Below are 14,417 nucleotides of genomic sequence, written 5' to 3'. Positions count from 1 at the left end.
TACTTGGTAAATATTTTCTTCTTCTTGAACTGCACTGTTGGTTAAGGGCTTGTAAGTAAGCATTTCACGGTAAAGCCTACACTTGTTTTATTCGGCGCATGTGACAAATAAAGTTTGCTTTGATTTGAATATGTGTAACAGTATAGCTTCCATCCCTCTCCTCACCCCTACCTGGGCTCGAACCAGGGACCCTCTGCACACATCAACAACTGCCTCCCACGAAGCATCGTTATCCATCGCTCCACAAAAGCTGCGGTCCTTGCAGAGCAAGGGGAACAACTACTTCAAGGTCTCAGAGCGAGTGACGTCACCGATTGAAACGATGTTAGCGCTCACCCCGCTAACTAGCTAGCCATTTCACATCGGTTACATATGCATAGCCATCTCGAATTCCGATATAACGTGTTTTTTCTCAAAATTGCCGGGATGTCACGTGTCCTGCTTATATCAATACGCTCATAACAACTTAAGCATTACAAAACTTCTATTCGATCAAATAAACGTCACGTAGCAAATAAGCCATTCATTTTTTATTTTTTATTATTAAACAGTAACATGCAAAACACAAGAAACAGAACAGCCAGGGGGATTACACAAAGAAATAAGGAAGAGAACCAAAAAACTATAATACAAATCCACATTATATATAAACAAATACAGACATGTAGCAAATAAAGCAAATTGACATTTTGTTTGGTAAATGTTTTAAAGATTCTAAATAGTTTTCCAAATCAGATTAAAAAAATTAAGAAAAGGGTATTTTTCTTCATAAATTTAGATTTGTGTATGAAAAATGTTCCCAATAAAATAAAGAGATTTATGACGTACTGGCGTTCAATTGTGGAATCAGAGTAGTAAAATAATATGTCAAATTTAGATTTATCTGTGATTGTATGCATTTTCTTGCCAAGGTGTAGTTTAACATGAGTCCAGAACACCTCACTATGTAAACAATTACAGAATAAGTGTTCAATAGATTCATTTTTTAGTTCACAAAAACTGCATTCACTGGTAACATCAGGTATATATTTTGAAATCAAGCTATTACACGGATATAATCTATGGATAATCTTAAAGGAGATGTCCTATACTTTATTGGCCATACATTTGTGTGGAGTGAGCCTAGCACAGCGCAAGTTTACATCAAACGATGAAGCCCAAAAACATATTGCAGAGGGAATAGACTTCCTGTAGAAAATATCCCTTAATTAACGATTGTTGAATTTCTTATCTAGTAAACCTATGCCATTCACCTGGATATCGCTTACAATAGATGTTCCAAAATATGCATTATTCTGAAGTAAAGATTTTATCCCACTAGGTAAAGCTTTTATAACAGTGTCATATTCCTTGCTTGAAACCTCAAAGTTGTATCTTTCCATAAATTCTCTCTGCGTAAATAGATTCCCACTAATACTAACTAATTGGCTGACAAGTGTTAAGGGTTGCGTCAATTCAAATCTGGTATCAGGATAAAATGTGATTCAGAGTCACCGAATATACTTTAAGTATTTTTATTAAACTCAAGCGATAAATGGTAAATGCAATTTTCGTATATACGGGTTCACTGTATCACCACGCAGGGTAAAGCAGAGAACTGCTAAAATGTGTACAAACAACAGTTATTATACTGTGATAGAAGTAGTTCCAACCCGTCTGTTGGCCTATCACAGTAGACGCTGAGCGTGGTTTAAACTTGCTCAGCCTATCGCAGGTGCTCAGGCTGGTCCCAGCCTCTTGGCGCTCCTTGGTGTCCGGCGCTGTTGCTGTGTAGATTACGCTCCCACACCCTAGAGACTGAGGTCAGACAGTTTTGTAACACTGTTGGACTATTTGCACCTGCATAGAAAGCATACTGTTCCCGCTCAAGGTTAACCACAGCTTCTCAGCACACTTATCTGGGGCAAAATGTTACTTCCAGCACACACACACAGGCACCCAGGCCAACAGTTGCTAATATTATATCACATGTGATATAGTATTGGGTTATAGCGCAATAAACACAGCTCCTCACACAAGGACAAGGATTTTCGAGAACCAGTTATGGTAAAATCTTGTTTCTATGTAATATCGACCCATTATTCCATATAAAACATTTATGAGGTGAGAAGTTGTTGCCATTCATTTTTGTGTTGAGCAAATTCGACACTCATTGACCTCCATACAAAAACTCCTTGCTTGGTCTCTGCCATGACCCAACGCATGGGTCCTTCGTAAATGTGTGCATTTAGGTGATGTCATAATTTCCCTACATCATTGATTGTTCACCCGTTCGTAATATTGCCGCGTTCCGAGCTAGTCGGAAACAGGAAAGTTGAACATTTCTGCGTTTCCTAGTTCCGATTAGCATATTAACGCGGCATTTTGCTCAACGTTTTTTACTGCAATTCCAAGGTCGTCACAGCCACAAAGTCATACACCTCGCCTATTTCTACAATTTATCTTCTTAAAATGTGATTTTACACCTAACATTAACCACACTGCTAACCCTTATGCCTAACCCTAACCTTAAATTTAGACAAAAGGCACATTTTTAAGTAGGCAATTTTGACTTTGTGGCCGAGTGCCATCTAGTGGAAACCAGTTACAAATGATCAAGATAATGAAAATGTATCCATTGTACAATGTACATTGCGGAATAATATGAAATATGAATATAACGAGAGGAAATGTTTGTTGTGTTTATTTATTTGTCTCCAAGTAGAACACTTAAAAATCTAAAAGTACAATACATACAAAAACATATTTCATATAATATCTGTTATTTCTGACCTTTTTATACATGATCAATATGAAAAACATCCATATCCACTAGATGGCAACCATAGTCCAGATTTTCAGTGAAGACAAATCCACTAAGCTTTATCCCCATTTTTCAGTTAGACAATAGCTCTTCTGGTCTTTCGTTTAAGCATATCACTAATACAAAAACATAACTGCACACTAATTATTCGTATGTCTTGTATGTCATATTGTGTAATTAACCATTATTCATATGCAAATATTTTGAAAAACTGAATATATGCAGTGAAAAACATTTATGTAGCAAAACACAGCAGACAACTCCTGTAACACGACATAGTGAATAACTTGTCTCTACAAAGACCAAAGGAACCATATAAGTGCTTCAATTCACACAACACAAAGCCCTATTTGTGACACAGTCAGTAATGTTACAGAAATGTCCTTTTCATTGTTTGGTTGGTTACTCCTGGTTATTCTGTAGACTAGCCTATCAGCAGGCCATCACAGAGTGGGTGGTTTCAAGGCATTCCCAGCCTCTGACAGACTATCTGCTGTTTTCTGAGGGTTCTGTAAGTTCTGGGGTGTAGTGTTCTTGGCTGCAGCTGCCTTGTCGCTCTGTGCTCGGATCAGTTTCTCTCTCTCTAGGGCTTTCTCCATCTCTGTGTAGTAGTCCAGGGCCTTACGCACCGGGTCTATGATGTGCTGCTACAGGGGCACAGAGAGGAAAAGGGATCTGGATATGTTTATACAAATATGGCAGCTAGGCAGTGCTTTAGTTGGGCCAGTGCCAACCAGTACAGAATACCGGCACGGCTGCACCTTGCATTTTCTACTGCTTGAGTAACGGCACCCCTTTTCACTCTAAAATATGAATGAGTCCCAGTACCTTTTGATTCCACTTCATGCAGAGCAGTTGGAAATGAAGTTGCATCACAGTGAAGCTACATTAGTGTAGTGGTTGTAGACCGGGAGCTCTTACCTCCAGGCAGGGGAAAAGGTTAGCCAGCTCAATGAAGAGGGGTAAGAGGACGAAGCCAATGAAGCCTGTCTGAGAGGATGGCTTGGTCACCTTGTCTCTGTCCATGAACGGGGTGACAGGAAGACCCTCCAGCTTCTCCATGTCACTCTGAGGGAGGCCAGTTGAGAGCAGGACTGAATTAATATTACATTGTAGTAGGCTCTCTGTATCTCTATGATACACCGTAGCATACAATTTAGAATGAAGCAGTGTTTTAGCCACACATTCCAAGTTATATGCTAGCAGTTATATTGGAATATAACCAATATCTGTGTTGTGGTGCTTAGTTACCTGGTTGTAGAACTCCTGCAGGAGGCAGTCTAACCAGGGCTCAGCCACATCCATTGGCCGTGCTTCGTTGGAGATGTCACTCACTTTGATCATGATCATCATCAGCTGGAGGGAGACAGGGGGGATATACACTATTGTTCAGAAGTTTGGGGTCACTTAGAAATGTCCTTGTTTTTGAAAGAAAAGCAAAAAGCAAATCCATTCAAATAACATCAAATTGATCAGAAATATAGTGTAGACATTGTTAATGTCATAAATTATAAATGACTATTGTAGCTGGAAACGGCAAATTTTTTATGGAATATCTACATAGGCGTACAGAGGCCCATTATCAGCAACCATCACTCCTGTGTTCCAATGGCACGTTGTGTTAGCTAATCCAAGCTTATAATTTTAAAAGGCTAATTGATCATTAGAAAACACTTTTGCAATTATGTTAGCACAGCTGAAAACTGTTGTGCTGATTAAAGAAGAGTCAACAGTGAACGGTAGTGTACGTATCACTTTAATCCAGTCAGGAAGAGCCCAAGGCTGGTACCCTATCAGCACGAGTAGATACCAAGATTCTCCCATCTGATGTTGCTTGGCAACATGGCTGTAGACTCCTATGGTACCATGGCAACATCTGACTAAAAAGGAACAGGGAGTACCAGGATGACATTTACCTGACATCCAGTCAGGGTGACATTTACATGACACCTCAAACACTGGGCTAAACATAGGACTATTTCTGAAACATACTGTTTATTCATACCCTTTCTTACCACGTCTCTGTGGTCCTTGTTGCTGAAGTCAAAGACAGGAAGGATGGACTTGAACTTGTTCAGGATCTCGTTATGTCTCGTCATATCAGTGGCCAGGATGCATCTAAGAATACATTAAATGCCTTGAGTTGATGCACTCGCCACACATTACGGTTAGATCAAAGTAAACATATATTTGTGTTAGTGAAGAGGATGCGAAGAAATACATTCTTACTTGATTATGCCCTCTCTTATCCGTTTATACTGTTCAGTTGTCAGATTTCTGAAAATGTTGTTTTCATTCTGTAAGAAAGACATACACTTTACTGTTGACATCTAAAAAGTTGACCCACACACACCATAGCCCAACTTCAGTCACCCATGCCAATACCACCCATAACTTCTCCAGTCACCCATACTCATACCTTCTCCAGGATCTCAAAAGCCACAGCACAGTGGTGGTTCTCAAGGGGGGAAATGTCATTGTAGCGCAGGGCCAGTTCTGTACGAGCATTTATCTGAAAGATAGAGCTGATAGTGAGCTATCAATTCATGCGCACACACACACACACACACACACACACACACACACACACACACACACACACACACACACACACACACACACACACACACACACACACACACACACACACACACACACACACACACACACACACACACACACACACACACACATCTGTGGTGGTCAGGTAGGTCACCTGGTAAGCATTGTTGTATCCCGTGTGATCAAGGTCGTGACAGACTGCGGAGGTCAGCATGGTGAGCAGGTCAATGCTGTCAATCTTACTTTTCAGGTCCGTCAGCCAGATCAGCCCATACATCTAACAGAGAATAAAGAAACGCAAGAGCAGCAGTCCAGAGAGAATACAACTCAATGATGGATAATTGCTATAACATTCATCCACAGGAATTATATTAATAGAAACATTGACATTTGTTTTTGTTTGTTTCTAAAGGACTTTTAGTGGTGGTGTGCTGTCGCACTGGTGTGTTATTGCATATTATTTAAACTGTATATGCCAGGTTGTTCAATCTACATCATGGCAGGTTGTTATCCCTTGTGGGTCTTCAATAACGCAATGTCTTAACTGGCAAACCTCTGAATGATTATATTGAGTCCATTTCTTAAATCGGTTGAGGGGCCTGGATGTCCTAACCAATCAGGGTTTAGGGTGATTGGATAATTGGATCATTTTATATGATTGCACAGAGGAATGGGACTACATGATTTCCCCTGACCACCCTCTTTTTCTCTCTCTTTCTCACATACACACTCACTCACTCACTCACTCACCCACCATCTGGGTGACACAGAAGCAGTGTTTGAAGTTGTGGAAGGGGATGTTGTTGTAGCGTTTGTACACCTCATACAGGAACTGGTGCAGCACCTCAGGCTCAATGTTAAAGGTGGCAATGAAGTCCAGGTCTGTGTACATGACCTGCAGTAGAACCATGATCTCTGCATCCTCCCACTGCCTGCACACGCATAGCAGGACAAGTCAAGTGTCAAAGGTCAAATCATTCATTTTTAGGAGGTCATAAAACCGCTTGTGTATATACTGACAATCACAAGTCTAGCTTTCTTGAGATTAATATAGGTGTGCCCCAGGGTTCCATTTTAGCTCCTGTGTTGTTCTCAATTTTTATTAATGATTTGGGGAAATGGGATGCAACCAGCAAAGTTACATCTATATGCAGATGATACAGTTATATATTCATGTGCTCCTTCTCTGGTTCAGGCTGTTGAAGAGCTCCAGACTGCTTGTCAGTCACTTTTCAATCACTCCCTTTATGGTCTCAAACTGGTCTTGAATGTACAAAAAACTAAATTCATGACCTTTACCAGAGCTAGAACTCTGCCAGAGAACGTTAGCTTTGTCACATCTGGTGGCTTATCCATTGAAAGTGTCATCCTACAAATACCTAGGTATTTGGTTGGATGACAAGTTGTCCTTTAAAGTTCATGTGGATAATCTTGTGACAAAGCTTAAATTGAAATTGGGTTTTTATTTTTGTAATAAGACTTGCTTCCCACTTATGGCTAGAAAGAAGCTTGTTCAGGCCACTTTTCTCTCTGTAATTGATTACGGTGACTTGTTGTATATGCATGCAACCTCCTCCGTCTTACAGAGAAACTGGACTCTGTTTATCATGCATCCTCGCGCTTTATTACAAATGCCAAGTCACCCACCCACCATTGCACATTGTACCAAATGGTAGGTTGGACCTCACTTTATATGTGCAGAAAGATACATTTGTATGTGTTCATCTACTGTACAAAGCCCTTTTGGGTAAACTCTCTCTTTACCTCTGTAGTCTGGTCTCCTACACTACCAGCAGTTACCATACCCGGTCTGCTAGGTGGTTGCTACTTAGTCCTTAGGACATTCACAGTATTAGGCAAGACTGCCTTCTCTTCTTGTGCACCAAACGCATGGAATAATCTAAAATCCATGCTTCATCTAGATATGTTAGTGCCACTGAATGAATTTAAAATATTGATGGGAGACTGTTACAGACTGTTTTTTAGGTAGGATCATGTTGTTGTATGTTTTAATGATGTAATGTATTGATTATTGCTGCCTTCTTGGCCAGGTCCCCCTTGAAAAAGAGACTCTGGGTCTCAATGGGCTTTTCCATTGAAGGTTAAATATACAGTATATATATTTTTAAACAAGGTACTAACTGTAACCTACTGTATGTTTCATATGTAGCAATAACCACTTTAAATGTGCCCTTTAGTGTCCTAGTCAAGGGTTGATAAATAAGGTAAAGTGATGGATTAATAGATTTCTGGATGCAGTAGCTCCGGATGAGTTGCCCTTTTGACTAATCTCTGTACGGGTCTAACAAACACTTACCTGGAATATTTAATCATATATATATTCAGAGAACAGTTTTGAAAGTGGTCCTAGTGTAAATGGCACAAAGATATGGGTTATTGTATGCTAGCTAGGGTTTAAAAATTCCAGGAACTTAAAAATAAATTCCCTGGTTTTCCCAAAATGCTGTTTGGAGGATCCCAGAACCAAGAGGAATTAAGCAGAAAATCCGGAACCCTCCAACCAGGATTTCTGGAAAAGTAGGGAATTTATTGACAGTTCCCTGAATTTCGTAACCCTAATGGTAGCTTTAGTTTTTTCCCTAAGTGGCCAATATATACAGTGGGGAGAACAAGTATTTGATACACTGCCGATTTTGCAGGTTTTCCTACTTACAAAGCATGTAGAGGTCTGTAATTTTTATCATAGGTACACTTCAACTGTGAGAGACGGAATCTAAAACAAAAATCCAGAAAATCACATTGTATGATTTTTAAGTAATTAATTTGCATTTTATTGCATGACATAAGTATTTGATCACCTACCAACCAGTAAGAATTCCGGCTCTCACAGACCTGTTAGTTTTTCTTTAAGAAGCCCTCCTGTTCTCCACTCATTACCTGTATTAACTGCACCTGTTTGAACTCGTTACCTGTATAAAAGACACCTGTCCACACGCTCAATCAAACAGACTCCAACCTCTCCACAATGGCCAAGACCAGAGAGCTGTGTAAGGACATCAGGGATAAAATTGTAGACCTGCACAAGGCTGGGATGGGCTACGGGACAATAGGCAAGCAGCTTGGTGAGAAGGCAACAACTGTTGGCGCAATTATTAGAAAATGGAAGAAGTTCAAGATGACGGTCAATCACCCTCGGTCTGGGGCTCCATGCAAGATATCACCTCGTGGGGCATCAATGATCATGAGGAAGGTGAGGGATCAGCCCAGAACTACACGGCAGGACCTGGTCAATGACCTGAAGAGAGCTGGGACCACAGTCTCAAAGAAAACCATTAGTAACACACTACGCTGTCATGGATTAAAATCCTGCAGCGCACGCAAGGTCCCCCTGCTCAAGCCAGCGCATGTCCAGGCCCGTCTGAAGTTTGCCAATGACCATCTGGATGATCCAGAGGAGGAATGGGAGAAGGTCATGTGGTCTGATGAGACAAAAATATAACTTTTTGGTCTAAACTCCACTCGCTGTGTTTGGAGGAAGAAGAAGGATGAGTACAACCCCAAGAACCCATCCCAAACGTGAAGCATGGAGGTGGAAACATCATTCTTTGGGGCTGCTTTTCTGCAAAGGGGACAGGACGACTGCACCGTATTGAGGGGAGGATGGATGGGGCCATGTATCGCAAGATCTTGGCCAACAACCTCCTTCCCTCAGTAAGAGCATTGAAGATGGGTCGTGGCTGGGTCTTCCAGCATGACAACGACCCGAAACACACAGCCAGGGCAACTAAGGAGTGGCTCCGTAAGAAGCATCTCAAGGTCCTGGAGTGGTCTAGCCAGTCTCCAGACCTGAATCCAATAGAACATCTTTGGAGGGAGCTGAAATTCCGTATTGCCCAGCGACAGCCCCGAAACCTGAAGGATCTGGAGAAGGTCTGTATGGAGGAGTGGGCCAAAATCCCTGCTGCAGTGTGTGCAAACCTGGTCAAGAACTACAGGAAACGTATGATCTCTGTAATTGCAAACAAAGGTTTCTGTACCAAATATTAAGTTCTGCTTTTCTGATGTATCAAATACTTATGTCATGCATTAAAATGCAAAGGAATTACTTAAAAATCATACAATGTGATTTTCTTGATTTTTGTTTTAGATTCCGTCTCTCACAGTTGAAGTGTACCTATGATAAAAATTACAGACCTCTACATGCTTTGTAAGTAGGAAAACCTGCAAAATCGGCAGTGTATCAAATACTTGTTCTCCCCACTGTATATTCCCTCTTTTGAAGTGTGGTCTCCACCTTGTTATGTTAGTTCTAAAAGGCCCTGAAGTAATATATACTGTAACCAAACTGGACTGAAAGCTGTGACGTGCATGTCGTACGCATAATGTATCCTTCAAAAGTGCCTGTGTTAACGAAGCTTGTTATAAAGACCTCCTTTAGCAGACAGCCATTCATATTGATATGAGCCTGTACGACAGATGAAAGGATTGAATAACCCCATCCTCTTCAGGCCCGGCTCCTTGTCTCTCCCTGTCTCTCTTTTGAAGCAGCAGGTGCAGATGCTGTTTGTTTATCACACAACAGAGACATTGCTCGACCCTCTCACCTCCCACGCACAACCACCACTCACAGGACCCTGTCTGTAGTCTCTCTGTAACTCCTACTGTGTAAGAAAGTCCATTAGTACATTTTCTAAGGAAAGTGGAAAAAATGAAAATAGATGGGGAACTCACCAGTTGTCAAAAGTTGGGGTCTTGAGGTACTGTCTCACTTCCTCTGAAACCTCCAGGGAACTATGGAGAACATAACATTTCTATTCTGTTATTTTCATCTCAAATTTTTATAATATGATATCCAAAGTGTGATCTCAATTGCAACACCACTATTCAAGCAATGGAGTCTTGATAAGAGTGGCACAGCCTATTAATCTGATGTCACATGGTCTCTATCATCATTGAGTGTAAGTAAACCTGCCTCATCTGCAGGAACTTTTCCCGTACATGTTCACATTCCTCTCTGGTCTTGCGCAGCGTTCTCTTGTGGTAGAAAGGAGAGGGCTTCTGTGTTCCCTCAGATAGCTCTTTGAATAGGCCCAGCCAGCTGAGATGTTCAACACTCTGTGGAGACACAGATACACTAGGCTAGGCAGACACAGTGAACTTACATGATACTGGTATATGAATGAGCCTTTACACATCATTTATCAAATTTTATCTGTACAGCATCAATAACACAACGTACCTCAAGTTTCTCCCGGAATGACTCCACCTGTCTCTTCATCTCGTACACGACTGCAGGAGTCTCACCAGCCTCGATCAGGATCTTCTTCTCCAAGCCCTGCAGTCTGGGGTACAAAACATATGGCCCTCCTGACTCACACAGCCCTGAAGTCTATGGCAATGTTCCCTCTAAGCTGCGGGTGTGCACGGGCACACAGCTCCCGGGACTGCCACAGAAGAAATATCAGCCCACGTAGAGAAGCACGAGATTCAACTTCACTCAACTTTCTATAGTTTTCCCCGTTAGTTAACACTATCAATGTTTTCCTTTACTGTGGGAATTGTGATTTAATCAATGCAATATTAGCCACTTTCAAGGCAATATACCAAAACAAAACCAACTATGCAAGACTTACTATGCAAGAGATTTTAGGCAGAACGCATTCGAGTCCTGTACTCTACATAGACCGGTGCGCTATAACCAATCAGAGTTGCAGTAGGCCTATATGCAAATGGACCATTATATGGTTATACCATTATATTATATTATACAGTATATGGATCTGTGCCATTCACTTTGAACTGGACTGTTTCTACAGCATGAGTGGTCGTGAGTAGATGCGCTTGTTTAGAGATCAAAGCGAGAGCTTGATATAGCGACATGTGGACATTTGTTCATATCCTTTGCTAGTTAGTGAGTTATTAGCCCAGTTATAGATCATTTGTAGTCAGCATTGGGGGAGTGATTTCTTCCTACAAGAGCACAAAACGTGTGCATTTCTAGACATCTTTGAAAAGCGAGTCAAGTAAAGAGCCTTTTTTTGTCTCAAAAGGGGCAGTATTGTATTTTAAGACAGGCTTTAATAAGCTAAGTAGCCAATAGGCAGAGTACTCCATCATTTGTCTGATTCTCTGTAATAATGTTATGGGAACAATGATGCACTTTATTTTGTAAAGTGGTTTCTTGCATCAAACAACACAACATCATTTGCTGTCACCTCCTTGTCTGAAAGACAAGTGGATAAACTGGTTAATGTCAATCCCTGCATGTTTTTGTTCAAAAGTCTCATAGAATGTAGGCCTACATTGAACACCACACATTGGCTGCTACTATAGGCTGAATGATAGAACAACTATTTCCATGTTCAAATGTTATGGGAGGCATTTTCTCCATTGTTTTTCATGGTATGCCACTCTGGTAGGCCTACATTTTGATCAAATAGCCACAGTAGCCTACTTGACCACTGTTAAAACTAATTTAAAGTGGGTACAGCCTCAGTGTTCACAGTAAACGCACGCCGGAAGTTGCACAGAATTTTCACAACGTTCAAGTTTGCGCTCAGCAGACCTGAGATTTGCTCAGTGACTAAAACAATTAGAGGGAACATTGGTCTGGGGTACAGAACATTTTCATGACTCCCACAGCCTGCAGTCTGGGGTACAGAACATATGGTTTTCCTGACTCCCACAGCCCTGAAGTCTGGGGTACAAAACATATGGTCTTCCTGACTCACACAGCCCTGCAGTCTGGGGTACAAAACATATGGCCCTCCTGACTCACACAGCTTGGTCCCTTACATGGTCTGACAGTTTCAGAATGGGTCCCAACCTTGAGAATGGTCACTCCTGTATACACCATGTCAGCCTTACCTTTTCTCCATGGAGGAGAGGTCAAATCCTAGTGCCACAGCAAGCTCCACACCTGCAACATGAGGTACACAATTAAAATATTAACATCAATATACACAGGCCCTAATGAAACAAACAAGAGTTACAACACAATAACAATGCAAGTATGCCCACTGTCAGCCAATGTCTCTGGCGCCATGGCAGAGAATACCTAATGGCTCACTGTTGCAGTCAGCAGCCACCACCTCTAGCTTATAACAGGAGTTAGGACTGTTGGGCTCCAGGCACGGGGAGATGTTGATGATGTTGCCCTTAGGGTTGTACAGCTTCAGAATGTCATGGGGTCCTGCCTCAGCTGCAGAGCGGAACAGATCTTGAAAGTAACAAACACACACATGCATGCAAACACAGACAACATTTTAAGTTGATCTCCTGTGAAAATAGCTCAGGCAACCAAGAGCTATTTTTGCCAATACTCAACACTTCAATCAACACTAGTTTCGAGTTTTGCAATCAAACACACACAAACACACACACACATACCCCCTAGATCTCTCTCTGTACAGCAGGTGCACAAAATACTAGGTTTTTATGTGCTCAGCATCTTGGCCAAGCTTTTGTCAATGCCATTCATACACACAAAGATTAGAAGACAGGGAATATTATTGCCCGAGGCAGCTCTGTAAAGGGGTAATCTAAAGCTATCAATCACACTGTGTCTGTGCCTAAATAGACGTGCAAAACATCTACCAAAGGAATAAAAGGGAGAAGAAAATAAGAGGCGAAATGAGAAGGTAAAGGATTCGAGAGATATTCTTCGAGAGCTAATTTCAAACCCACGATCAATTGCACTTTATGATTGCATTTTATATCAATGCTATTTTTGTGCGCTCCAAAGAGGTTTATAGGCATTCAAATCTACAGGCAGTAGGCAGAATCTTTGAAAGAAAATGAATTCTCATTACATTAGCATCTATGAGATGCATCTCAAGCTATTTGATCACTGAATTAAATTACATTCCTTTATGCCTGTCCTTGGTACTGTTTGGAAAATAATATTATTGACATGTTATGTATTTATTTTAATGGACTTTCAATAACCCCTTCCCTCTATCTCATTAGAGTAGCAACCCACAACAATGCTGAGACATCAATAACCCTCACATCAATACGTCACATCTCGACTCAATTCTAAAGATGCCATATGTACACCATATGTTAGCTTTGACGCAAATGCAAGTGCAGAGTGTTGTTGTCAGCTGCACCTGTGTCTGTCTCTACCCTGCTGAAGCATCAAGCATGCACTATTTCTCTCTATCAATACAGAGACTGTCTGCTTCTTTTGATGAAGACAATGATTGCATGTCTTTGCATCTTCTGATGGATTGCACTTACATAACTATTTTAGGTCTCAGTGCTTTACTTGAGTTCTGATCCATTGTTTGATCTGGTAGAGAAGCAATGAAAGTGCTCTATGCTTTTAACCTTTCCCTTTATGTACTTTGTTTATTTATTTCAAATCAAAATCAAATCAATTCAAAATCAACGTTTATTGGATGTGTACACAGTATAGCAGATGTTATTGTGGGTGCAGAGAAATGCTTGTGTTACTAGCTCCTAACAGTGCTGTGAAATGTCAAACAAGTATACAAATCATAAATAATTCAGAGGTTTTGAGAGGTTTCTCATATCAGAGTAATGAGTTCAAAAACAAAATCATGTTTCAGACAACAAAAGAAAATTTGTTGACATTTCAAAGACACCAAAATAATAAGGTGATACTATTTTAATTGCCTACCTTTGACATCCTGGGCAGGGCAATCCACTGGAAACTCTGCCTGCTCTGGTCTTCCATTCACAGTAAAGTAGATGATTTTTGTTGCCATATCAGTTTTTAAAGCCACTGCCTTCACTGTTCAATGTTCTGAATTTATTGTGTGACCACATTAATTTAGTAGAGACCCACTCCAACGACCCCTCCTCCCTCTGACACACACACATACCCTCCCTTTGCAACAGTTGAATCTGATGCCATGGATTTCCATAAACATTACACTTTTCATATGATATACATTTTATTCAAAGTGATATTGCAAATCTTTTTCGGTACTCACTATTTTCCAAACTGTCATCATTAGTTATTGTGAATAATTTTGTTTTTGTGGTCAAGATAAGGCTTGCTGTCTTGATACCTCCAAAACGATATATGACGCTGTCTCGCATTTATATGTTGAGTCTAGTCACG

General features: G+C 40.9%; 1 protein-coding gene across 1 annotated transcript; it reads right to left on the bottom strand.

Moving 5' to 3' along the window:
* Positions 1–2,670: 2,670 nt before the first annotated feature.
* On the bottom strand, positions 2,671–14,410 carry LOC139546661 (high affinity cGMP-specific 3',5'-cyclic phosphodiesterase 9A). The gene is made up of 14 exons (XM_071355307.1): positions 13,971–14,410; positions 12,384–12,545; positions 12,194–12,245; positions 10,566–10,668; positions 10,299–10,441; positions 10,058–10,117; positions 6,120–6,297; positions 5,520–5,642; positions 5,223–5,315; positions 5,033–5,100; positions 4,819–4,921; positions 4,055–4,159; positions 3,725–3,871; positions 2,671–3,450 (listed from the first exon to the last, which is right to left on the bottom strand). Exons 1-14 carry the CDS (start codon positions 14,056–14,058, stop codon positions 3,247–3,249), a joined length of 1,629 nt encoding a protein of 542 aa, XP_071211408.1. The 5' UTR covers positions 14,059–14,410; the 3' UTR covers positions 2,671–3,246.
* Positions 14,411–14,417: the final 7 nt, after the last annotated feature.

Source organism: Salvelinus alpinus, chromosome 20 (genome assembly GCF_045679555.1).
Source record: "Salvelinus alpinus chromosome 20, SLU_Salpinus.1, whole genome shotgun sequence".
Taxonomy (NCBI): domain Eukaryota; kingdom Metazoa; phylum Chordata; class Actinopteri; order Salmoniformes; family Salmonidae; genus Salvelinus; species Salvelinus alpinus.
Note: the sequence above shows the minus strand (reverse complement) of the source record. Positions and strands in the feature narration are given on the sequence as shown.